General features: G+C 41.3%; 2 protein-coding genes across 2 annotated transcripts in view; one reads left to right on the top strand and one right to left on the bottom strand.

Annotated features, from left to right (window-relative positions):
- Nucleotides 1–17,936, bottom strand: part of LOC109914114 (cilia- and flagella-associated protein 44-like) — a gene marked incomplete at its 5' end in the record, with an annotated part of 171,890 nt that extends 153,954 nt beyond the window's left edge. The window contains 5 exons of the mRNA XM_048602549.1: nucleotides 1,681–1,833; nucleotides 6,088–6,252; nucleotides 8,301–8,415; nucleotides 10,673–10,889; nucleotides 17,822–17,936. Coding sequence (XP_048458506.1) covers nucleotides 1,681–1,833; nucleotides 6,088–6,252; nucleotides 8,301–8,415; nucleotides 10,673–10,889; nucleotides 17,822–17,936 — 765 coding nt within the window. The remainder of the gene's footprint in view (nucleotides 1–1,680; nucleotides 1,834–6,087; nucleotides 6,253–8,300; nucleotides 8,416–10,672; nucleotides 10,890–17,821) is intronic.
- The window catches only part of LOC109925926, a 250,018-nt gene that overhangs the window by 50,609 nt on the left and 174,172 nt on the right, over nucleotides 1–25,237 (top strand). The window lies entirely within an intron of this gene.

Genomic DNA, 25,237 nt, shown 5'->3' on the forward strand with positions numbered 1-25,237 from the left:
TAAAAGCCACTGGCTATTATGGAGTTTCAAAAGATATGAGAGCAGATTTTACTTTAGTTGCTATAATTCAGTGGCGTTATCCTTGGTTAAAAAAATAAAGAATTGGACAAAGAGCTAAACTGCCAGTGTCCCTACATCCCACTGGTACTTGCCGCATCTGTTCTGAATTAGCAAGGAATGATCAAAGTATTTAAACAATGGAAAATCACAGACCAAAACAGCAACAACATTAGCACCATACCAGCTGATGCTCTGAAAGACTCAAGCCTTCCTGAAGCTTTTGACAATTCAGTGCCCTCTCTTCGGTTGCCACAGAAACAGGCAATCATGTCTGGTTGCTGCTGCACCCCAACTTTGCAACAGCAGTTTTCCTCCCTTCCACACAGTGTGCTACCCAATGCAAGCAAAAATCTACCAACAGTTTATCATTAGGGATAATCGTATAATACAATCCAAAATCCCAAAGCCGTGTTACAGCCTTGATCCACCAAAACTGGAGCAATACCCTTGCCAAGAAGAAACTCCCACTGGTTATCTTTAACTGCACACTCGCAACAGACAACTGAGTGCTTCAAATTAATGTTCAGGTATACTGATTAAATTGTTAATTTAAAAATTATCCGAATTCAATCTCTTTCTCAAAAAACGTAAAGAATAGAAGCAAAGAAACTGATAACCCTGCTTTTACCTCAGCTCAGGTGCACTGGCCCATACTGGGCAATTGTGAAACTCATATCTATCCACAATCTACAGGTATGGCTGATAACTCCCTTCAACTGTCGTACAAAATAAAATCCATCACAGGCTGTTGACATGGCCTGATATTTGAAACAAGTACTTCAATAAAGACATAATACAGATTATTCCATCATTCAATTTAGTTTTTCTGTCATTAAATGTAACATTGGTTGACAACTTTACTTGTTTAAAATTTTATTTGGTACGTGACATTTCAACTACTGAGGAAAAATGGACCAATAGCAGTTTTTAAGAAGTACTAGTACCGATTCAACTGATTTATATTTCACTTCACCTTCCCTTTGTTTGTCTTTATAAGTGTTTCTCACTGCCAATCTTCTAATTTTCATAGGATCATAGAATCCCTTCAGTGTGGAAACAGCCCTTTGGCCCAACAAGTCCACACAGAACCTCAGAGCATCCCACCCAGACCCATCCCCCTATAACCCACATAATCCACACATCCCTGAACACTATGGGCAATTTAGCATGGCCAATCCACCTAGCCTGTACATCTTTGGATTGTGGGAGGAAACTGGAGCACCCGGAGGAAACCTACGCAGACATGGGGAGAACGTGCAAACTCTACACAGACAGTCGCCCAAGGGTAGAATCGAACCTGGGTCCCTGGTGTTGTGAGGCAGCAGTGCTAACCACTGAGCCACCGTGCCGCCCTTTTTCTTACTTTTTCTGTTCCTTACTTTTTCAAGCCTAATTCATTTCTCTCATGTTGAGCCACTCAACGAAGTATAATGCAGAATGTGTCATGGGAAGTGAATAGTACTTCACAGGCACCATGTTTATCCATAAAACAGTTAATATAGGTTTATGTACCAGATTTTATAGCATTGAATGCTCCAATTCATCTTACTACACATATTATGATGTCTCTGTGAAATGCATGCAAATTATTTCTTTTCGAAACAAATCTTTTTAAAATACCTGGGCACACCAAATAAAGTTTGAGTCTTTGAACTTCACCATGAACCGGAGGTTAACATGCCTGCCAACGTGCAATTCATTCATTGGTTCCATCTCTAATACAGAATCCTCATCATAAGATTCCGCTGTGTCAATGGTCTCAAAATCCCAGACCTGAAATCAATGGAAATAGTTCAGTATTCATACGGCTGAGAGAGTACGCAAAGTTGGGGTGGAGCACTATTTTAAGATTTCTACTTGAAGAATATCTGTCTCACTTCAGGAATGCCTCACTGACAATCCCAATATTGTAAGTTCTTGATTTCAAATGTCACCTCACCTAGAAAATGGAGGACATATTAGTAACTAAGAAATTTTTTTAGACACAGAAAATAAAAACAAGTGACAAACTTGTAACAAACACTGAAGCATTGTGTCCACTTCTGATCACCACACTTTATAAAGAATGTGAAGACATTAGGCAGCATGCTGAAAAGATTCACGAGAATGATTTTCAAAGAATAAGGAATTTCAGTTGTGCAGACAGACTGGTGAAATTGAAACAGTTCCCTTTGGAGAAGAGAGGGTTGAAAAGAGTATTAATCAAGGATATGGGCCAAGTGCTGGAAATTGCGATTAGAATATTTAGGCAGTTGTTTTTGACCTGCTTGGACACAATGGGCTGAAGGGCCTTTTCCTTTGCTGTAGATCTCCAGGACTCCAGGTGTTCAAAATCACAGGGGGCCTGGACAGAGTAAAAATTGCTTTCATTGGAGGGATCAAGAACCAAAAGACACACATCTAAGATACTTGGCAAAATAAGAAATCTCAAATCATCAAAAATGAGGAAAATCTCTTTAATGTAGTGAATTGTTAAGAATGTGGAATGTATCACCTTACAGTGTGGGAAAGAGACATCCAATCATAACTTTGAAAGGGAATTGAATCGTCATCTGTAAAATTAAAAACAAAATTGCAGAGCTAGAGGGATGAGGTAAGATAGTAGCACTAGAGGAATTGCTCATAAGAAAGGCTAAACACAGCACAATAAGTCATGAGATAACAAGGTGTAGAGCTGGATGAACACAGCAGGCCCAGCAGCATCAGAGGAGCAGGAAAGCTGACGTTTCAGGCCTAGACCCTTCTTCAGAAATAAGTCGTGGCCTTCCTTTATATTGTAGCCATTCTATAATTCTATCTAAATCATGCTCTATATTTAATTTTTCTATCATTGATATTTTCATCTAGGCAGGTGGGTTCCTGAAGGCTGGGGACCCCTCAAGTCAGTCAGTTCATGAATCTTGGGAAGGCCTTGTGAAGCTTGGAAACTTTTGACAAGCAAGCTGGCAACAGCTTTCGAACTTCAGCTGTCCTAATGTAATAGTTTATGATGCAGTGGTTTTTTTTCTCACATTAATTTAATGACTGATATCTGCTGTGCCTTTGAAGCACTCTTTCAATATTCACTAGGTCAAAGTGGGCATGTTTGCTGATGACTGCACAATGTTCAGCATCATTTGTGACTCCTAACATACTGGAGTCCAAGTCCAAATGCAGCAAGAACTGGGCAATTTCCAGGCATGAGCTGACAAGCGGCAACTGTCAGGCAATGACCATCTTCAACAAAAGAGAATGTAACTATCAACCCAGTAACATTCCTGAGCATCATCATCACTAAGCACCCCATTATCAACATATCACAAGGATTACCATTGACCAGAAACTGAACTCGACTAGCACTGTGGCTACAAGAGCAAGTCTGAGGCTAGGAATCGTGCAGTCAGTAACTCACCTCCTGACTGTCCAAAGCTTGTCCACCATCTACAAGGCACAAGTCAGGAGTCTGATGGAATACTCCCCACTTGCTTGGATGAATGCAGTGCCAACAACACTTCAGAAGCTTGACACCATCCAGGAGAAAGCAGTCCACATCTACAAACATCCATTCCCTCCACCAATAGCACCAGCATGCATAATCTGTACAATGCACTGTAGAAATTCACCAAGGCTCCTTAGACAGAACCTTTAAAACCCACAACCACCGCTACCATCTAGAAGGTCAAGGGCAACAGGTATATAGGAACAACATTATCTGCAAGTTCCCCTCCAAGCCACTCATCATCCTGACTTGGAACTTTATCACTGTTCCTTCAGTGTCACTGTGTAAAAATCCTGGAACTCCCTCCCCAACAGCATTGTGGATGTGCCTACATTTAACCAACTGTAGTGGTTCAAGAAGGTAGCCCACCATCACCTTCTCAAGGGCAATTAGCAATGGGCTATAAATGCTGGCTCCCAGCCAGCAACGACCACATCCCTTGAGTGATTAAAACAAAATGTATAAAATAACCAGTAAACTTTTGAAATGTGTATGCATTAAACAAGAAAACAATCAGCCATTCAACATTTCCTTTGAAAAAATTTCCCCCCGTACCTTCTCAAAAAACTGTTAATCAAACACAGTTACTATGCGTGAAGAAATTTCCTCATTTCACTTCTGAAAGGTCTTGCTCCAAACTGTGAACCCTGTCCTAGACTCACCAAACATGTCTGTTACCTTTCATACCTTGTAAAAGTCAATAAAATCACCCCCTAACATTGAAAATTAATTAAATGCAAACCTTATTTGTGTCGCCTCTCCTTGTAATTTAACTCTTGGAGTCCAGGTAATATTTCATAAATTAACACTCTCCTATTGACTAAAATATTCTTCCTAATGACTAGTGTCCAGAACTGTTCACTGTACCTCAGTTGGGGTCTAACCAGATTTGTAAATTGAAATGTAACTTCTAACACTTGTATTCTAGTTTTCTAGATGTAAAGGTCAACATTTCATTAGGCTTTTTGCTTATTTTCTGCGTGTGGGTGCCAGGTTCCCCAGGACCCTTTGGACTTTCACTAGCTTTTCACGATTCAGAAACTACTCTGTTCTATCCTTTGATAGGACCAAAGTGAATTACCTCAAATTTGGCTATATTGATATCCATTTGCCACAGTCATGTAATTAATGAGTAGTTCAAATCCTGCCAATTGGGGTACTTGCCCAGTATCTCTATTTCTGCCATTCAGCCAATTTCCTAACCTGGTCAATAACTGGCTTTCATTTCCACGAGTTCAAACTTTAACTTACAGTCTCTTATGAGGGAACTTGTCAAATGCTTTCTGGAAGTTCATATAAATAAAAATAAGCATGTGAATGATGGTAATAATCCTGAGATTATTTATCTCTGCAGAGAGACATCAAAGGCATATCAGACCTGGAGCACCTCAGTGACATGCACTTTGTCTCAAGTGGCTTATAGTAATAATATTGAATCCAAGTAGTGCAAGTCAAAAGCCTGAGAAATCGTCAGCTTGGTGTATTATGCTTCAGATAATTGCAGGTTGGACATCAGCTTTAGGTAAAGACCTTAATGAAAGCTTCAGAACTTGCAGAACATTTCAAAAGAGATTGAAGAAGGATGTTATGAAACTTGAAAGGGTTCAGAGAAGATTTACAAGGATGTTGCCAGCGTTGGACGGTTTGAGCTATACGGAGAGGCTGAACAGGTGCAGCTATTTTCCCTGGCGCATCAGAGGCTGAGGGCTGAACTTATAGAGGTTTATAAAATCATGAGGGATATGGATAGGGTGAATAGCCAAGGTCTTTTCCCCCAGGTGGGGGAGTCAAAAACTAGAGGGCATAGGTTTAAGATGAGAGGGGAAAGATTTTAAAGGGACCTAAGGGGCAACTTTTTTTTACACAGAGGGTGGTGTGTGTATGGAATGAGCTGCCACAGGAAGTGGTAGAGGTTGGTACAATTACAACATTTAAAAGGCATCTGGATGGGTATATGAATAGGGAGGGTTTCGAGGGATATGGGCCAAATGCTGGTAAATGGAGCCAGATTAATCTAAGACAGCTGGTCGGCATAGACGAGTTGGACTGAAAGGTCTGTTTCCGCGCTGTACATCTCTATGACTCTACGGGAAAGTCAGTATATGGTTTGTGTTGTTGAGATAAAAAGACAGAATTAATGAGAAAGCAAAAAATAGAAGGACTTTCTGATGTAAAAACAAACATGAAATTAATTCTCCTTAAAGAGGATCTATGTTAAATAGAATTTACAGCACAGAAACAGGCCATTCAGCCTCAATGTTTTGTGTCACAACGCGAGCTTCCCCCATCATACTTCAAGGCATCAAGTCAACATATCCTTCTCTACATTCTGTCCTTGATATTCTCCATAGCAATTTACAAAAGTTGTAAGGTAGGACAAACTCAGGTAACGTTTTCAGGCTGCACATCATCAATATCAACATACTGCAGTGAAGAAAGAAAAGCAAGGAAGTGGACTTCATACTGACCTATGTGAATTGCATTGACAGCAGTTCATGATGGAATTAAGTTTGTTTAACCACTGGGTTTTAATATCTGTCATCACTCACCCGCACATACCCATCAGCACCAATAGTAATAAGTTCTCCTTCATCCAGTACAAATTGATTTATAGGTCCTTGGTGACATGGCTTGCCATCCTTTCTGCTTAGTTCCACTTTGATAAGACCTCCATCCCACAACAACATATTACCCCATTCACAGCCAGACACAACCTGCAAGAAAGAAGCAAATCTTCAAGCACAAAGATAGATAGAATTGTTGCGTGGAATGAATAAATGTTGTCTTAGGCTGTATTTATTCATTAATCAGCATAACTAAAAGCAATCATGTTTTATTTAATTGTTCTGCAAAAATTGGAGGCTGGATTTGCACAAAGTAATAGTGACACTACTTCAAAAATATTTAACTGCCAAGAAGGTTAAGAACATTTTGAAGACATGAAAAATGTTAAATAATTCTAAGCTTCTTTTCTACCCCAACACGTTTCACACATTTTTCTTTAAGTAACAATTGATCTCCATTAGAGATGTTATGTAGATGTGTCATCCAAATTTACATTACCAATGACTGAACTCCACGAACAATGGTATATTCACAACAAACATGCTGTTCGGTTGGAGACATGAAGTCGACAATGCTTCTGGAGAGAGGTTAGTTTGAAATTGTAATAAAGCTAATGAATTTTTCAACCATAAGACACTCGAGAGGGTGGAGGCCTTTTGGCATATTGACTCCATCCTGCCAGTCAGTGAGATCATGGCTGATCTGATAATCCTCAACTCCACTCTCCTGCTTTATCCCCTTAAACCTTGATTCACTTAAAGAGTAGATTCTGTGTCTCTCACTTTGAATATACTTGATGTATCTCCAAATGGTTTTTTTCTATCCTAACTTGAAGATGGATGAAACCATCTCAAACTCCACATTGTGTCCCAACATCTTACTGTTAATCACGACTACCATTCCCAATTTATCTTGTTCTCCTCCACCTCCATCTTACCTCCCAGTATAATCTTGCCTCTTCATCTATGTTTCTTTAAAGAGAAACCTGTTTGATAGGAATCAAATCTCTTGTCTCATTCCCTTGCAGAAAGTTTAGTGTAGCAGGTTATTCACTACTGTTTACGGTGTACGTTAATAATCTAGACACAAATATAGGAGGCTTGATCAGTAAACTTGCAGATGACACAAAAATTAGTGGTGTGTTAAGTAGTAAAGAGGAAAGCATTAGATTACAGGATGAAATAGACAGGCTGGTCAGATTAGCACAGCAACAGCTGACTGAATTTAATCATGTTAAATGTGAGGAGATCTATTTTGGTAGAAGTAACAAGACAAGGGAGAACATGATGAACAATAGGACCCTGGAAAATACTGAGGATCCGAGGAAACTTGGTGTGCACGTCCATTGAGCCTTGAAGGCAACAGGGCACGTGGATTGGGTGGTTAAAAAGGCACATGGGATACTTGCCTTGATTTGTCAAGGCATTTTGAATACAAGAGCAGGGAAATTATGATGAAGCTGTATAAGACATTGGCTAGGCCACAACTGGAGTTTTGAGTACAGTCCTGGTCACCACACTATAGAAAGGATGTGATGGACTGGAGGGGCTGCAGAAAGGATTCACCATGTTTAGCCTTAGATAAAGCATTTCAGCTCTGAAGAGTGATTCGATAGGTTGTTTCTCTTAGACATAAAAGGTTAAGGGGGAATCTAATTGAGATGTACACAATTATGAAGGGCATTGATTGTGTAGATAGGGAGAAACATGTCCTCTTAGTGGAGGGATCAATAACCAGGAATAGATTTAAGGTAAAATGCATGTGGTTTACAGAGAATTTAAGTAAAATCTTTGTCACACAGAGGGTATTGGTTATCTGGAATCCACTGCCTGAGGGGATGTTAAAGCCAGGAACCATCTCGATATTCAAGAAATATTTAGGCAAACATTTGAGAAACCTTGGCAGACAAAGCTACGGGCCAAATGCTGGAAAAAGGGATTACAGCAGATAGGTATTTGACACGGAGCGCAAACACAATGGGGAAAAGGGCCTCTTTCTATTCTATAATAGTTCATTTTATTTTTATTTTTATCTGATTCTATCTTTTGAAATATGAGAACTATTCCAAAATACAAAGATGTTTTGAAATCAAAAATAGAAGGTAGCCAAAATTTTGCTTCATAAGTATATTTCTTCTTGTATAATAAATAGGTTATCTTCCTTATAAACTTAGGGTAGAGGAAACTGCCAACTGTACCTTTCCATCTGGCAACTCTACATAACCTTCAATGTCTGTCAGCGCAGTCTTGCCAAACCTGCCAAGTTCACCTTGCAGTTTCAACCCAGTGAAGGTCTCCACCATCTTCCAAAACCTGGAAGAGTTAGAAGCAAAAACAATGAGGTGACAATCTCCAGTTTACATGATTTTTATGTGCCTCATTGTAAAGTTGCAATGTCACGTAGGCTGCAAAAGAGTGTAAAGATACAACTAGCCAGTCAGTTCAGCTTCAGTGGTAGGGACGCTTCTAGAACCAATAATTTTGGACAAAATGAACCGTTGCTTGGGCAAATACAGGTTAATAAGGAAAACCAGAATGAGTTTGTCATGGGAAAATCATGTCCAACTAACCTGCTGGAGAAGAAGTGATAGAGTGATGATGAGAGTGATGCAGTTGATAAGGTGTACAGGGACTTACAAAGGCATTTGATCCAGTGCAGCACAACAGATTTGAGAGGAACTGGTGTATTGCATCCTTTTCTGGGTATCACACTTCAGCAAATACATTAAGGCATTACAGAGGGTACAGGAAAATATTGTTGGAATGGTTCCACAAATGAAGATTTTGAGTTGCAAAAAGTTGGGAAAATATGTTGGAAAAGTTTGGAAAAGTTGGGATTGTTTTCCTTGGAAAAGACAATGCTGGGACAGGATTTGATAAAGGATTCAAACTCAAGGCTCCGAACAGAGTAATTAGGGAAAAATAGCTTCCACTTAGAGTCAATAGAGTTACACAGCATGGAAACAAACACTTTGGTCTAACTCGTCCATGCCTACCAGACATCCCAATCCAAACTAGTCCCATTTGCCACCATTTCGCCCATATTCCTATGCCTTTTAATGGTGTAACCGTACCATCTCCATCACTTCTTCTGACACCTCGTTCCATACACACACTACCCTCTGCATGAAAAAGTTACCCCTCCGGTCCTTTTTAAATCTTTCCCTTTTCCCTTAAACCTATGCCCTCTGGTTTTAGACTCGCCGACCTGACAAAAAGACTTTGGCTATTCACCCTATCCATACCTCTCATGATTTTATAAACCTCTATAAGTTCACCCCTCAGCCTCCAACGATGCAGGGAAAAAAACCCCAGCCTATTCAGCCTCTCCCTATAACATTCATTCCAGCAGCCTTTAACGTTTAACAACATCCTTTCTATAGAAGCACCACCAGAATTCTACACAGTATTCTAAAAGGGGCCTCATCCATATCCTGTATAGTTACAGAAGGATGAAGACCCAGCGGGTACTACTTTAAGGTAATTGCTAAAAGAAGCAAGGAAACGCGAGGGGAAACCTTCCCCACAGCTAGTGGTTAGGTTCTGGAATGTAGTGCCTGAGATTCTAGTGGAGGCAGGGTCAATCAATGTATTCATATAGGATTTGGATTAGTATCTAAAAAGGAAGAATTTGTAGCATTATGGGAAGAAGGCAGAGGGAGACAATAGGTGCATTGTTCATTTGAAGAGCTAGAACAGACACCACAGGTCAAATGGCCTCCTTCTATGCTGCAACACATCTCTGATTCATATAGTGACATTATTTCTGTCCAGAAAGGAGATGACTTGATAACACAATTGTGTTAACAGAAACTTTAACTATATTACAGTACATACTTTTTTTGGTTACTATTTGGCGACAAACACATGCAATAGTACCTTAGCTTCTTATCTTAACTGCAAGGCCTTGTTTAAAACCACTGCAAGTCTACAGTTCACGATCCTTGCATATTATGCCAGCAGATACAAGCAAATCGCTGCCAACTGTAGAACAAAAGTAATGAGAAAATGCAATCGGATTTATATATGAACTCCAGCACTCCTCCAGTGATTGGCAAAAGGAGCTGCAGCGACATGAGAAAACCTTTTCTGCAGCAAGGGATTAGGATCTGGAATGCACAGCCTCGAAATGCAGACAGAGGAATATTCAATCATGGTCTTCAAAACAGAATTGGATATTTTTCTCAAAAGAACAAGAAGTTGTAGGACCATGGGAAAAGAGAGAGGATTGGACTAGGTGAGTTGCTCTTGCAGCGAGGCAGCACAGATACAATGGGCTGAATGACTGCATTTTGTATTGCAACTATTCTATGTTTCTATCATGAGGCCCAAAATACTAGGGAACATAACTACTCCCAGAACTCTCCTTCAGAAATGCAGTATCACACTGTTTCTCCCATCAGACCTTCAGCTTTAGCTGGGGATAAGGAACAGCAGCACAGATATTTCCCAGTGCACTTTCCAAGCTAACCTTCCCAATTTATTCATACACAATTATCGAACTGTTAGAGTATAAATATTGACACGGAATGCAATTCAGGATTAATCACAACTTAGTTTGGTCACATACTTGATGTGTCCTGTGCCGGAGGTGGTCAATTGTTCGTCATTTTCTGGTGAGAAAGTGACCCGATAAACATCCTGTGAAAATGCTTTTGAGCGCAGAACTATTCTTTCCTGCTTCCAATTCCAGATGGTGAGCATATAATCGGGACTGCCCCCTACACTGGCCAGCAGAGTACCCGATGAATTAAAGTCAATAAAAGCATAAGCTTCCCAAGTTCCCCCTGGGAAGGAAGCAGACAGAGAGTGATTATTCACCAAAGTAATCTTACTCATCACAAAAGATAAGAAACTTGCGTTCAGTTTAATTGCAGTAATTTAGCAAAAACTAACTCTCTCTCTCACTGGAGATACGCACTTCATCAGATGCTAATCAATTCTAAGAAATAAATATTACATATTATTGATCGCCTTTGGATCTTGAGCCAAAGCTGGCAAACGTTATTATTTTCAGAGCATCCTGAACAGATAATTAAACTTTAAATGATCTGCTTACTTAGGCCAACCCAGATCCAACCAGAATATGATGCTATGAAATTTAGGGTATGAATACCTGTCCTTATAAATAGTATGGCATCTTGCCTATCTTAGATAGCACTGTAGGAGCTGCACTATTAAATTACAAACTGTGTTTTAATTTCCTCACTGTAATTTCCTGTATCATAATTTGTTCTGAGCAAACAAGTTGCCTGCAATTGGTTGACCCGTATGTAAATTTCTTCGAAAATGTTTTGCTAAAAAAGTTTATGATTTGAATCCCAGCTCTTGAAAGCTACTCCATTTCCAATCACCCTTTTCACTCCAAAAATATTGAACATGCATCTCTTCCCACGTCCACCTATCCTACAATCCCATGTTTGATTCTCTTAATCAGTTTGTCACAACATCACTCAAGATTGAAATCACTTATCAAAATCACAAATCACAACCTATATAACAGCGACTGCAGGAAAAAAAATACCTGTTCATCCTTCTTGATTTTTGGCATAGTTGACCTCACCATCCTCCTCCAGCAGGCCAAGTCTCCTCCATCATTCAGCCAGATGGGACTGCCCTTGCTGGCTCCATTCTTACCCATGCACTTATAGGTTGAGATTCGTCTGCAATGACTTCTGTTCCTTCTCCCACACTGTTTTCTCCGGATTCATACTTAACAACATTATTGATCACACCTCCCATCACTTTTTTGATGATTCAGAATAGACTGTCGGGGAAGTAATGGTCATTAGTCCTGTTTTTTGTGGACAGGACATAACTGGGCAATTTTCCACATTGTCAGGTAGATTCCAGATTTCTAGCTGCACTCTGTAGAAGTGGGGACCTCAGGAGAAATCTGAAAATGATGATCTATTCAGTGCTTCCGGCAGAAAATCGTCAGACACTCTTGTCATTTACATTGATGTGCTGTGCTTCCACATCATTGAAAATTGAACTATCCACACTGCTTCCTCCTCCTCCTGTTAGTTGTTTAATTGACCACCACCATTCACAAATGGATGTGGCAGGACTGACCATAAGATATAGGAGCAGAATTAGGCCACTTGGCCCATCAAGATGCTTTGCCATTCGATTGTGATTGATATATTTCTTAAACTCATTCTCCTGCCTTCTCCCCATAACCCATGATCTCTTGACTAATCAAGAACATATTTATATCTGTCTTAAATATACTTAATGACTTGGCCTCCACAGCCCTCTGTGACAATGAGTTCCACACATTCACCAGCCTCAAGCTGAAGAAATTATTCCTCATCTCAGTTCTAAAGGGTCGTCCCTTCACTCCAAGACTGTGCCCTCAGGTCCTAGTCTCTCCTACTAGCGGAAACATCATCTCCACATCCACTCTGTCCAGGTCTGTCAGTATTCTGTAATGTTCAATGAGATCTTCTCTATATTCCATCATCCTTGTCATCCTTCTATAGTCCATCAAGTACAGACCTAAGGTACTCAACCACTCTTCGCATGACAACCCCTTCATTCCCAAGGTCATTTTTGTAAACAATTTCTGGACTTACTCCAAGGCAGCACATCCCTCCTTAGATACGGAGCCCAAAACTGCTCACAACATTCCAAACATGTTTTGACCAGAGTTTTATACAGCCTCAGCAATACATTCCTGCTCTTGTATTCTACTCTCTCAAAATGAATGCTAACATTGCATTAGCCTTCTTAACTGCCCACAGAACCTGCATGTTAACTTTAAGAGAATCCTGAACTGTGACTCCCAAGTTCCTTTGTGCTTCAGATCTCCAAAGCCTTCCCAAATCCAGAATCCCTAGTGGGTTCTACCAGAAGCTTCTCAACCATAATTGCTGGGCCCCTTGCGGAGATATTTGGCGCAGTGCCGGAAGACTGGAGGTTGGCTAACGTGGTGCCACTATTTAAGAAAGGTGGTAAGGAAATGCCAGTCTACCTACCCTGCACATCTTTGGACTGTGGGAGGAAACCAGAGCATGCGGAGGAAACCCACGCAGACACAGGGAGAATGGAATTATACACCAGTGAGCCTGACATTGGTGGGTTTTTTTGATTGATTGACTGACTGATTTTTAGTGTCATGTGCATGAAAATACAGTGAAAAGCTTTATTTAAAGCACTACAGGCAGATCACAGCAAGCAAAGGATGTGCAGATCAAAAAGACTTAGAGGCATACAGGTTACATTGCAGGTTACATAATTTCAGGTTAGAGTCCATTCAACAGTCTGATAATGGACCAGAAGGAGCTGTTCCTGAACCTGCTGGTACGTGTGTTCAGGCTTCTGTATCTTCTGCCTGATGGAAGAGCTGGCCAGGGTGCAATGGGTCTTTGATGATGTTGGCCAGCAAGCCGTGTAAATAGAGTCCATGGATGGAAAGTTGGCTTCTGAGATGGTCTGAGCTGTGTACACCACCTTCTGTAGTTTGTTACGGTCCTGGGCAAAGCAGTTGCCCTACCAGGCCATATCCACCCAGACAGTATTCGTGCAATGGTGCATCTGCAGAATTTGGGAGGGAACTTATGGACATGCCAAATTTGGTGGTGGGCATGTTTTTGGAGGGAATCCTGAGGGACAGGATTTACATGTATTTGGAAAGGTAAGGACTGATTAGGGATAGTCAGCATGGTTTTGTGAGTGGGAAATCATGTCTCACTAAATTAACTGAATTTTTTGAAGAAGTAACAAAGAGGATTGATGAGGGCAGAGCAGTGCACATAATAGTAGAGACTTCAGTGAAGTGTTCAACAAGGTTCCTCAGGGTAAACTGGTTAGCAAGGCTAGTTTTCTTTTCTTTATTCATTCACAGGATGAGGGCATCACTGGCTAGGCAGCATTTATTGCCCATCCCGAATTGTCCAGAGGGCAGTTAAGAGTCAACCACATTGCAGTCACACTTAGGCCAGGTCAGGTAAAGATGGCAGTTTCCTTCCCGAAAGAACATTACTGAACCAGATGGGTTTTTCCTGACAATTGACAACAGATTCATGGTCATCATTAGATTCTAAATTCCTGATATTTATTGAATTCAATTTGAACCCAGGTCCCCAGAACATTATCTGGGTCTCTGGATTAACAGTCCAGTGATAATACCTCTAGGACATCGCCTCCCCCACATGATCACATGAAATATACGGAGAACTTAGCCACTTGGATGCAGAATTGGCTCAAAGGTAGAAGACAGAGGGTGGTGGTAGAGAGTTGCTTTTCGGACTGGAGACCCATGATCAGAGGTGTGCCACAAGGATCAGTGCTGGGTCCACTGCTTTCATCATTTATATAAATGATTAGGATGTGAATATAGGAAGTGTGGTTAGTAAGTTTGCAGATGACACTAAAATTGGAGATGTAGTGGACAGCGGAGAAGGTTTTCTCAGAGTACAACAGGACCTTGGTCAGATGGGCCAATGGGCCAAGGAGTGGCAGGTTGAATTCAAATTTAGATAAACGCGAGGTGCTGCATCTTGGAAAGGCAAATCAGGGCAGGACTTATACACTTAATTGTAAGGTCCTGGGGAATGCTGCTGAACAAAGAGACCTTGGAGTACAGGTTCATAGTTCCTTGAAAGTGAATCGCAGGTAGATAGGATAGTGAAGAAGGCATTTGGTATGCTTGCTTTTATTGGTCAGTCAGATGAGGAGAAGAGTTGGGAGGTCATGTTGTGGCTGTACAGGGCATTGGTTAGGCCACTTTCAGAATACTGCATGCAATTCTAGTCTCCCTGCTATAGGAAGGATGTTGCAAAGCTAGAAAGAGTTCAGAAAAGATTTACCAAGATGTTGCCAGGGAGGATTTGAGCATAGGGAGAGGCTGAATAGGCATGGAGTATTTTCCCTGGAGCGTTAGAAGCTGAGTGGTGAACTTATGGAGGTTTATAAAATCATGAGGGGCATGGATAGGTTAAACAGACAAGGTCTTTTCCCTGGGGTAGGGCAGTCAAAAACTAGAGGGTATAGGTTTATGGTGAGAGGGGAAAGATTTAAAAGGGACTCAAGGGGCAACTTTTTCTCACAGAGGGTGGTGTGTGTATGGAATAAGCTGCCAGAGGAAGTGGTGGAGGCTGGTATAATTGCAACATTTAAAAGGCATCTGGATGGGTATATGAATAGGAAGGGTTTGGAGGGATATGGGCCAAATGCTGGCAAACGGGACTAGATTTATTTAGGATATCTGGTCAACAAGGACGGGTTGCACCGAAGGGTCTATTTCCATGCTGAAAATCTCTATGACTCTACGTTTGGGTTAATTCTGCACTCTTGGTAGTTTCTCCTTTATGGCTTTGTACTTCTGCTGCCTGGGAATCTTTCATCATGGTGTTTGTCGCCATGGTGATGCCTATGTGGCCAACAGCAAATGCCATTTCCAGACTCACTCTTCCCTGTGCCCAGGTAATAAACAATAATCTGATTCCCAGCCATTGGCTTCAAGCCCCTGAGGCAGCAGGGATCTCACCCTTCTTCTATATTCTCCCATAGTAAGCTCCTCCAACTTTTGAAGACAAGCAGTGGGAGACCTCTCGACCAATTCAAACAATTCAAATCAAGTTTCAAAGACTTTCCCTCATTATTGAGCCACCTCATGCTTCCACTCAGCTGTATGTGAATGCTGAGGGCACTTGATCCTGGCCACTCCTGGAAAATCGTGTAGCCTCTGATGTTGAGTCTTAGAATCAATACTTAGAATCCTTACAGCATGGAAACAGGCCATTTGGCCAAACAAGTCCACATCAACCCTCTGAAGAACATTCCACCCAGAACCATCCCCATACTCTATCCCTGTAAACCTGCATTTCACATGCCTAATGCACCTAACTTACATCCCTGGACACTATGGGCAATTTAAGCTGGCCAATTTGGACTGTGGGAGGAAATCGGAGCACCTGGTAGAAACCCATGCACACATGGGGAGAGCGTTCAAACTCCACACAAGGCAGTTGCCCAAGGGTGGACTCGAACCCGGGTCCCTGGTGCTGTGGGGCAGCAGAGCTAACCACTGAGCTGCTGTGCAGCCCTTCAACATAGTCTCAACCAATTTAATGGATGGCTCTACTTTGGTTTACTAATAGCATCATTTTCCACACTGTGCACAAAGACAGAGGACGGTTTTCCATGCCGTCGTCATTGCATCCCCAATTCAGAGGGACTAATTCCAGCCACTATTTAGAGGTGACAGCACCATCCTATGGAGGAAGCTGCATCACCATTGAAATCAACATGATCAAGTACAAGGTTTTAGATGAGGTATTATTTCATTTTTTTTCTTTATTCATTCACGGGATGAGGGCATTGCTGGGCGGGCAACATTTATTGCCCATCCCTAATTGCCCAGAGAACAGATAAGAGTCAACCACATTGCTGTGGGTCTGGAGTCACATGTAGGCCAGTCCAGTTAAGGATGGAACTTTCCTCCCCTTAAAGACATTAGTGAACCAGATGGGTTTTTCCTGACAATCAGCAATGGATTTGTAGATTCTTTGTAGATTTGTGATCTTTGTGGATTTGTAGATTCTTAATTCCAGATATTTGTTGAATTCAAATTCCACCACCTACTGTGGCGGGATTCGAACCCGGGTCCCCAGAACATAATCTGCACCTCTGGATTAATAGTCCAGCAGTAATATCACTATATTACACAATATCACCTCCCCCTGTTTAACTGAATAGGAGTAGGCCATTTGGCCCCTCGACCAGTCCAAACAAGTCAAATCAAGATTCAAAGACTGTCCTTCACTGTTGAGCCACCTCTGTTCATGCTTCCACTCAGCTGTATGTGAACGCTGAGGTCTCCAGATTCCCAGCCACTCCTGGAAGATTGTGTGGCCTCTGAAGTTGAGTCCTTCAACGTGGTCTCAACAAGTTTAATGGTTCTAGAGGTGCCACTGTAGTTTAATAACAGCACCATTTTCCTCACTGTGCACAAAGACAGAGAGTAGTTTTCCATGCCATTCCCAATCCAGATGAGTAAAATCCAGCCGTAGGTTAGAGGTGACAGCACCATCCTGTGCAGGAAGCTGCATTACCAGTGAAATTATGATCTCAAATACAAGTTTTCAGATGATGTATTATGGAAACATTTAAAGCCTTGTGAAGTCTGGATAGAGTGGATACCAAAGGATGTTTCCTGTTCTAGGGTAGCCTAAAGCTAGGACGTATTATTCAAGAATAATATTGGCACTCCTTTATTCTGAGACTACGCCCTCTGATTGTAGACTGTCCCATGAGTATTTACCCTATCAAGCCCCACAGTGAAAGGATACACGGTGAAACACAGTGATAGTAGCAAGGTTAGCTACAGTGACAGGGCTGCAAAGTGAGATAAAGTGGGGGCCAGGCCACCAGAGGCTGAAGGTCATATCTGGGGTTCTTGTTTGGGAAATAGTGAACTTGAGATGCTTCTTTCCTATTCCTTCGCCCCCGCACCCCACCCCAAGCACTTGTGCTTTGACCAAGAACAAACATAAAATTTTATGTTAAAAGACACTTTTTGCCAAGCAATATATCCCAAGGTACTTCACAGGGCTGGTATCTGACAAAATTTGTCCCCAAACTTACAAAGAGTTATTGGAGGGAGTTCAGGAGCTTAGAAATAAGGCAGCTGTAGGCCTGGCCGCTGAAGGTACAGTCATAACACTTGGGGACAAACAAACGGTCGGCATTAGCCTCACAAGATGACACTCACCTCGCATGATTCTGTATGGCTTCAGCGAAGGATATTCGTAGACTATAATGTTGGGCATGTTTCCCTTCTCACCTACAGCAAAATAGCTTCCGCTTGGATGAACCTGCAGAGTGTGACAGTAAAATAGGAATTATTGCTTCCACTGATTGAATTAAAGAATTGGCCAAGCCACCACTGATGTGTGCCAAAATATCTGGCTTTTCCAGGAATTTTTTGTTAAAGTTTCCTTTTCTGTTCCTTTCCAGTTCACCAAGCAAGAGACATGTAGTCAGAGAATGCTAGTGCAAGAGTCTATTAAAATCATATAAAGAAAGCGGAACATTGGAAAAGTCATTTGGACCATCAAAGCTCATTGCTCTCTGATGTTACCATTCAATAAAATATTGAACAAACTAGAATTTTAAAATGGTTATAACACAGATGGAGGACATTCAACCCAAACTGTCAGTGCTGGCTCTCTGTAGGAGCATTTCATGTAGTGCCACTCCCCCATCTTTTCCCTCTAGCTCTGCACATCTTTCATTTTCAGATAATAATGCAGTTCCCTTTTGAATACCATGGTTAAATTTGCCTCCACCACATTGTCAGGCAGTACATTCCAGACCCTAACCTCTTTAATTGTGAAAACGTTTTCCGCTCATGTTACTTAATGTGGTAAACCATAAATGTGGTAAACATGGAAAAGGTGGTGGGATTGTCGTTTTGTTTGCTGTCCTACCTCAACCTGCATCCCAGAAGGAAAAATTCTGGCTGCAGCATTTAGAGATGGTAGTGCCATCCTATGGAGAAAGCTGTATTACTATTGAAATGATCATGATCACAAGAACAAGTATATCGGACAATATCCTGTTGTTTCAATGGACTACATTTTCAATACCCACAGGGAAAACCTTTTTCATGAAAGGGCAACAGGCTGAAATGTTTGCTGTGCTTTCTTTCTACATAGATTCTACCTGACCTGTTGAATATTTCCAACATTCTTTAAGCTTCTGCAGTATTCTGCTTTTCAAATCACCATTACTCTGTTTTCCATGAAAAGCTCAGGTGGTTGGTGACCTTGAAATTCAATCTGGGGTGGATTTGACATCTGCAGTATCTATGGTGGAGGTTGTGGCAATGTGGAGAACTGAAGAAAAAACCTCTCTATGTTGTTTCATGCCCATAGAGGCTGCCAACTTTTAAAAATTAAAGGGACTCCTATGATACGTAATGTTGACAATTAGTTAGGATTTCAGTATAGGAGCGGATGTCTTGCCTAGTTGCATAGAACATGTATGTCGTGTGCATTTCTGGTCCTCTTGCCTAAGGAAGGATTTTCTTGCCATAGAAGAAAACAGCAAAAGTTGGTAGGACTGTCCAATGAAGAGAGGTTGAAGAGACCGGGGCTTATATTCTCTGGTGTTTAGAGAAGTTATCTCTCAGAAACTTACAAAATTCTTAAAGGGATAGACAGAGTAGGCACAGAGAAAATGTTTCCCTTGTATTTGGGGTTTAGAGTCAAGGGACACAGAATAAAAGATAAACCAATTAAAGACTGCAATGAGGAGCAACTTCTTCACTCAGGGGGTCATGAATCTTTGGAATTCATCAGCCCAGAGAGTTGTGGAAGCTCAGTCATTAATTAAGTTCAAGGCAGAGATTTACAGTTTTCTAATGACCTCTGGAGATATATGGAGAGCATGGGATTATGACGTGGAGGTAGATGATCAGCCATGACTTGAATGGTGGAGCAGCTGAATGATGTACTCGCAATACTATTTTGCTATAACAGCAGGAAGAAAACTACTCCACAAAATTTCACTTTTTAGAACTTTTACTGTAAGAAAGCAACTAAAAACAAAATAATCTCAGATCAGTTAACAGGGGAAGAATGTTTCCAATAAAGCAGTAAATTTCATACAAGTAGTCAATATAGCTAAGTCTCATATAATTACATGTACTCACATTACATCCCTCACAAATATGGCACCATGATCAATCCCACAGTCTTTCCAATTTAACCTCTACCTGTACAGTCTCTTACTTCCTAACAAATTATTTTGGCCTCAAGCCCCACTGACCAGAGGCAACATTTCATTTCAGATCCTGAGACACAGTTACCACTAATAATGTGCACATCTATGAACCCGCTCTCACTAAAGTCACAAAGTTCTTATGTCACAGAATTCACAGAGATTCCCTCCTCCTACCCATTAAAATTGTATGATGGACCTTGACAACATTGAAGCAGCACCAATGAGTCTTGTACAATCGACAATCCGTGATCAATCTCACAGTCTTCCCAATTTAACCTGTGTTCTGTACAATCTCTCATTTTCTAAGAGGTTAAGAAGGTGTTTAGCACACTTGCCTCCATTGCTCGGACCTTCAGTATTGGAGTTGGGACGCTTTGTTGAGATTGTACAGGATGTTGGTGAGGCCTCTTCTGCAGTAGTGTCCAGTTCTGGTCACCCAGTTATAGGAAGGATATTATTAAGCTGGAGGGCGTTCAGAAGAGATTTACCAGGAATGGAGGGTTTGTGTTATAAGGAGAGGCTGGATAGGCTGGGACATTTTTTACTGGAACGTAGGAGGTTGAGGGGTGAACTTATAGAGCTTTACAAAATAATGAGGGGTATGGATATAGTGAATGGCAGGTGTCTTTTCGCTAGAATGGAGAATTTCAAAACAAGGGGGCATATTTTTAAGGTGAGAGGAGAAAGATTTAAAAAAAGACATGAAGGGCATTTTTTTTAAAAACACACCAAAGAGTGGTTCATGTGTGGAATGAACTTCCAGAGCAAGTCGTGGATGCAGGTAGAGTTACAACGTTTAAAAACATTTAGATAAGTACATGAATAAGAAATGTTTGGAGCGATATGGGCCAAGTGCAGGCAGATGGGACTAATTTAGAGATAGTAGGAACTGCAGATGCTGGAGAATCTGAGATAACAAGGTGTAGAGCTGGATGAACACAGCAGGCCAAGCAGCATCAGAGGAGCAGGAAAGCTGACGTTTTGGGCCTAGACCCTTCTTCAGAAATTTCTACTTCCATGCTGTTTGACTCTATGACAATCCCTTACCCTCCCCGTCTTCAGCTCTGTTCTTTGCAACTGTAAAACACACATAAAAACATACAGTAGTCTCTGTTTTATTTCAGAGACCTGCTTCAACTCCTGAATCCATTCCAAATCTGCCAACCAGAAATTGTTTTATGTAGAGAGAACCTCGTTCATCTTCTCTCAGCTGAATTTCTGTGTAATATAAACTGTCAAACAGAAAACACAGACTGAAAAACACTATTGTGCTTTGTTTTACTTTCACATTTTGCTTCATAACTATTTATCCCAATGGCACATGGTCATTTCATGGAACCTGTCAATGTCAACAAGGAAACAAACAAACCCACTTCAAAATCCTCCCAAGTGTATATTGATCTTAAAGGGACACAAAAAGAAAGTACATTCTGAGGGTCATCGCAGTATTTAAGTGGTGTTAGCAGAGAGATGTGAATAGTTGGCAAGTCATAATTTTTTGTTTAAAAGTAGTAAGCTTTATTACCTAATAGATAGAAGAATAGCAGGATCACTGAGATGTTGGATTGCCCATCCTGTTCTATGTGGGAACTCCAGAATGCTTCCCATGTCCTGGATAAACATACATACAGGAAGGTTCATTAGCTGCAGCAATTCAAACTTTGGATTTCAGAGCTTGAGCTGCAGCACATCTGCATGTTCAAAAGCTTCATGGATAGCATAGTCCTAGATGTGGTTATTCCACAACTTAAAGGTATGCATGTACAGAGAGAGAAAACAGTGACCACCATGCAGTGAAAAAGAAACAGGCAAGTACTACAAGAGTCTTTTCCCTAAGTGCATCACACTCCCTAATCTGTATTAAGTTCTGAATATTGACAAAAGTGATGCTTCATCTGCAGCATGCAGCCAAAGCCAAGACCATGGCTCCAGAGCTGGCTCAGTTGTATGGAGTAGGAAGCCCTAAGTCTGGAAGAAAAATTGTAATCGGAGGTTCAGTGGCTAGAAGAAAAGATAGGTGTTCATGCAGCCACAGGCATGAATCCAGAATGGTGTGTTGCCTCTTTGGTTCCAGGGTCAAAGAAGTCACTGAACAGTTGTATATTTTCCTGAGGACAAGAGCAAACAGCTAATGGTCATGGTCCATGTTGGCACCAAAGACATAGGTAGGAAGAGGAATGTGATCCGTCATTAAGAATTTACGGAGCTAGGTAGGAAATTAACAAGTGGCACTTCAAAAGTAGCAATATCCTATTTAGTCCTGGGACCACACACACGTAAGCATAGGAAAAAAGAGAATTAGGCAGCTAAATCAGTCCTGGGGGAAATGGAGCCTGTTCTGGGTAGAAGGGTTGTACTTAATCCAATTTGCTGGTGCTCCTAGCAAGGTTTAAACAAACTTGTTAGAGGTATGGTAAACATAGAGTAATGCTAGAAAGGAATACTGTGATAAAGGTTTATAATATATTATCATTTGAGAATTTGAATTTTAAAATGTAGGTAAATGCGATTTTGATTTTAATGCTGTGAACGTAATTTTTTTTAAATGGAGAGATCAGATATTCATTTTTGAACAGTGAGTTTAAACATTATTCCCACAAAAGCACATGATTTTAGATAAATGACTAGATAAACTAAGACAGTAATTGATGAAACGTTACAAAGTGGAACATTTACAACTACAGACAAACAGATGGTGACAGGCCAAATTCAGGTTTCTGTTGACCGTTTCATATCAAAAGGGTAGTTAGTTTTGTGAAAATCTCCAGACTGTGAGGATTTTATTGGAAGAAATTTCCTGGTTTTGATAACTGAAAATAAGTCCAGTTGTCATAACTGGAAAGAAGCCTCTAGACCTCATGACAGGAAAGAAAATATCAGGCCATCAAGATGGGACAGTCAGTTGTGTAAGAAATCTTAAACTTAAGATAGGAGTGATACTTCACTAGGACGGAGTTAATCCAGTTTACAGTAAATTAACTTCTCAAAAATTAAATCCAATGTTCGGATATTATAAGAGAGTTTATAGCCCTGTTGGTTGGATGACTAGCATGTGTTTCGGAATAACAATAAAGGCAGCAGTTTGATTCCTATTCTGGCAAAGATATTCTTAGGATTTGCCTCCTCTGTGTGGACTTGAAAGTGGAGGGCAACAGCAAAACAGTCCTGACAGAATCTGCCACAGAAATGGCTTCTGGCAGGTGAAACAAGACATATGTATGTAAATTCAGAATAATTTGCTATTTATTCTGACCAATGACTAGTCGACATAAACTTTAATTTATCTAACTCCTTTCACGCCCTGAGTATGTTCATAATCAAAAACTGCGTATGAAGTATAGTTACTGTTGTACATATGCAAAAGTGGGAGCAAAATTGTGAAAATAAGATGCAATAAATGCAAATAAGATAAATTGACAGCTGGTCTGTGTTTCTTTAACGTGTTTATAATTGAGAAATAAATATTGCCCAAAGAATCAGGAAGGCTCCTCTGCCTACTTTGAAACAGTGCCATGGGCTGTGGGAATATTTATATATATACATATGTCAGAGGCTGATGGGGACTTTGGTTGGGGGTGTTGATGGATTGGGAGCATATCAATTTAACATCTCTTCCGACAGGTGGCACCTCTGACAGTGTAACAGGCCGTTAACATTATACTGGGAGTGTAAACTAGACTATTCAAACCTCTGAATATTACAATTTCAAACAACCTCATTACTTTATGCAGCAAATTAAGTATTTAATACTCCAAAGAGATATGGAGGGTCATCATAGAAATACCAGCGTTGTTTAATGATCTCAGCAGCAATTAAATAAATACTTTCACGTATTTCAAAGGCAGTGATGATCAAACTGCTGATATGTCTGGAAATGAAGCATTTGGATTACTGTGTAATACCTCCAGTCTGAAAATCAGAAATCTGCAACGTCAGTGGACCAGACATATTTTAAGCAGGTCAAAACATTATTTTGAAATCAAGAATATCATTTTAATGCAGAAACTTGGAAGTGGAAACATGGAAGGTACAATATTTGGATAGTACTAACCCCATCACCCCCGGCACCTTTCCCTGCAACCGCAGGAAGTGCTACACCTGCCCATACACCTCCCCTCTCAGCTCCACTCAAGGCAGAAAACAAACCCTCCATATTAGACAATGGTTCAGCTGCACACCCGTGAACTTGGTCCACTGTATCCGCTGCTCCCAATGTGGCCTCCTCTACATCAGTGAGACCAAGCGTAGACTCGGAGACCATTTTGCAGAGCATCGGCACTCTGTACGCAACAAACGACAACACCTTGCGGTCACCAACCATTTTAACTCACCCCTTCCACTCCCTGGGTGACATGTCCATCCTGGGCCTCCTCCTGTGTCACAATGACACCACCCAGAAACTGGAGGGGCAGCACCTCATATTCCACCTCAGGAGCCTACAGCCCAATGGCCTAAACATGGAATTCACTAGTTTTAAAATCTCCCCACCCCGGCCTCATCCCATGTCAAACCCTCCCTCTCATCCCCGCCTCCTTGACCTGACACAACCTGTCCATCTTCTCTCCTACCTATCTGCTCCTCACATCCCACTGACCAATCCCCATCACTCCCCATCTGCACTCGCCTATCACCACGCCACCTACTTTCCCCAGACCCAGCCGTCCTCTCTCTATTTATTTCTGAGGGGTCCCGACCCAAAACTTTAGCTTTCCTGCTCCTCTGATGCTGTCCGACCTGCTGTGCTCTTCCAGCTCCATACTGTGTTATCTCTGGCTCCAGCATCTGCAGTTCTTACTATCTCTGAAACAATTTTTATGACTGTTTTATGTTTCAAGTAAATATTTCCATTTGATAGTAGGAACTGCAGATGCTGGAGAATCTGAGATAACAAGGTGTAGAGCTGGATGAACACAGCAGGCCAAGCAGCATCAGAGGAGCAGGAAGACTGATGTTTCGGGCCTAGATCCTTCTTCAGAAATGTTCTGAATGTAGACATTGTCACAGTTGGGGCCAAATTGGGAAGGCCTGAATGTGGACTGTAGTCCATTGGGGATGATCTGGTTCTGTAGGCAGGTACTAAGAAAGGTGATGTGGCTGTAGTACCTGGTTTGCTTCAGGACGTGGTAGAGCAGTTTCAAGGCCGAAGAGATTACGAGAGAGTTGCAGTGGGAGAGAGATCCACTGAGGTTTTTCCGGACAGAGGAGGGTAACTTCTTCAGGGTAGGCATCCTTAGAAGATGCTTCGCAGTAGGGTTAAAATTGTTTCAGAGATAGTAGGAACTGCAGATACTGGAGAATCTGAGATAACAAGGTGTAGAGCTGGATGAACACAGCAGGCCAAGCAGCATCAGAGGAGCAGGAAGGCTGATGTTTCGGGCCTAGACCCTTCTTCAGAAATGGG

The sequence above is a fragment of the Rhincodon typus genome, chromosome 11 (assembly GCF_021869965.1).
Source record: "Rhincodon typus isolate 14 chromosome 11, sRhiTyp1.1, whole genome shotgun sequence".
Taxonomy (NCBI): domain Eukaryota; kingdom Metazoa; phylum Chordata; class Chondrichthyes; order Orectolobiformes; family Rhincodontidae; genus Rhincodon; species Rhincodon typus.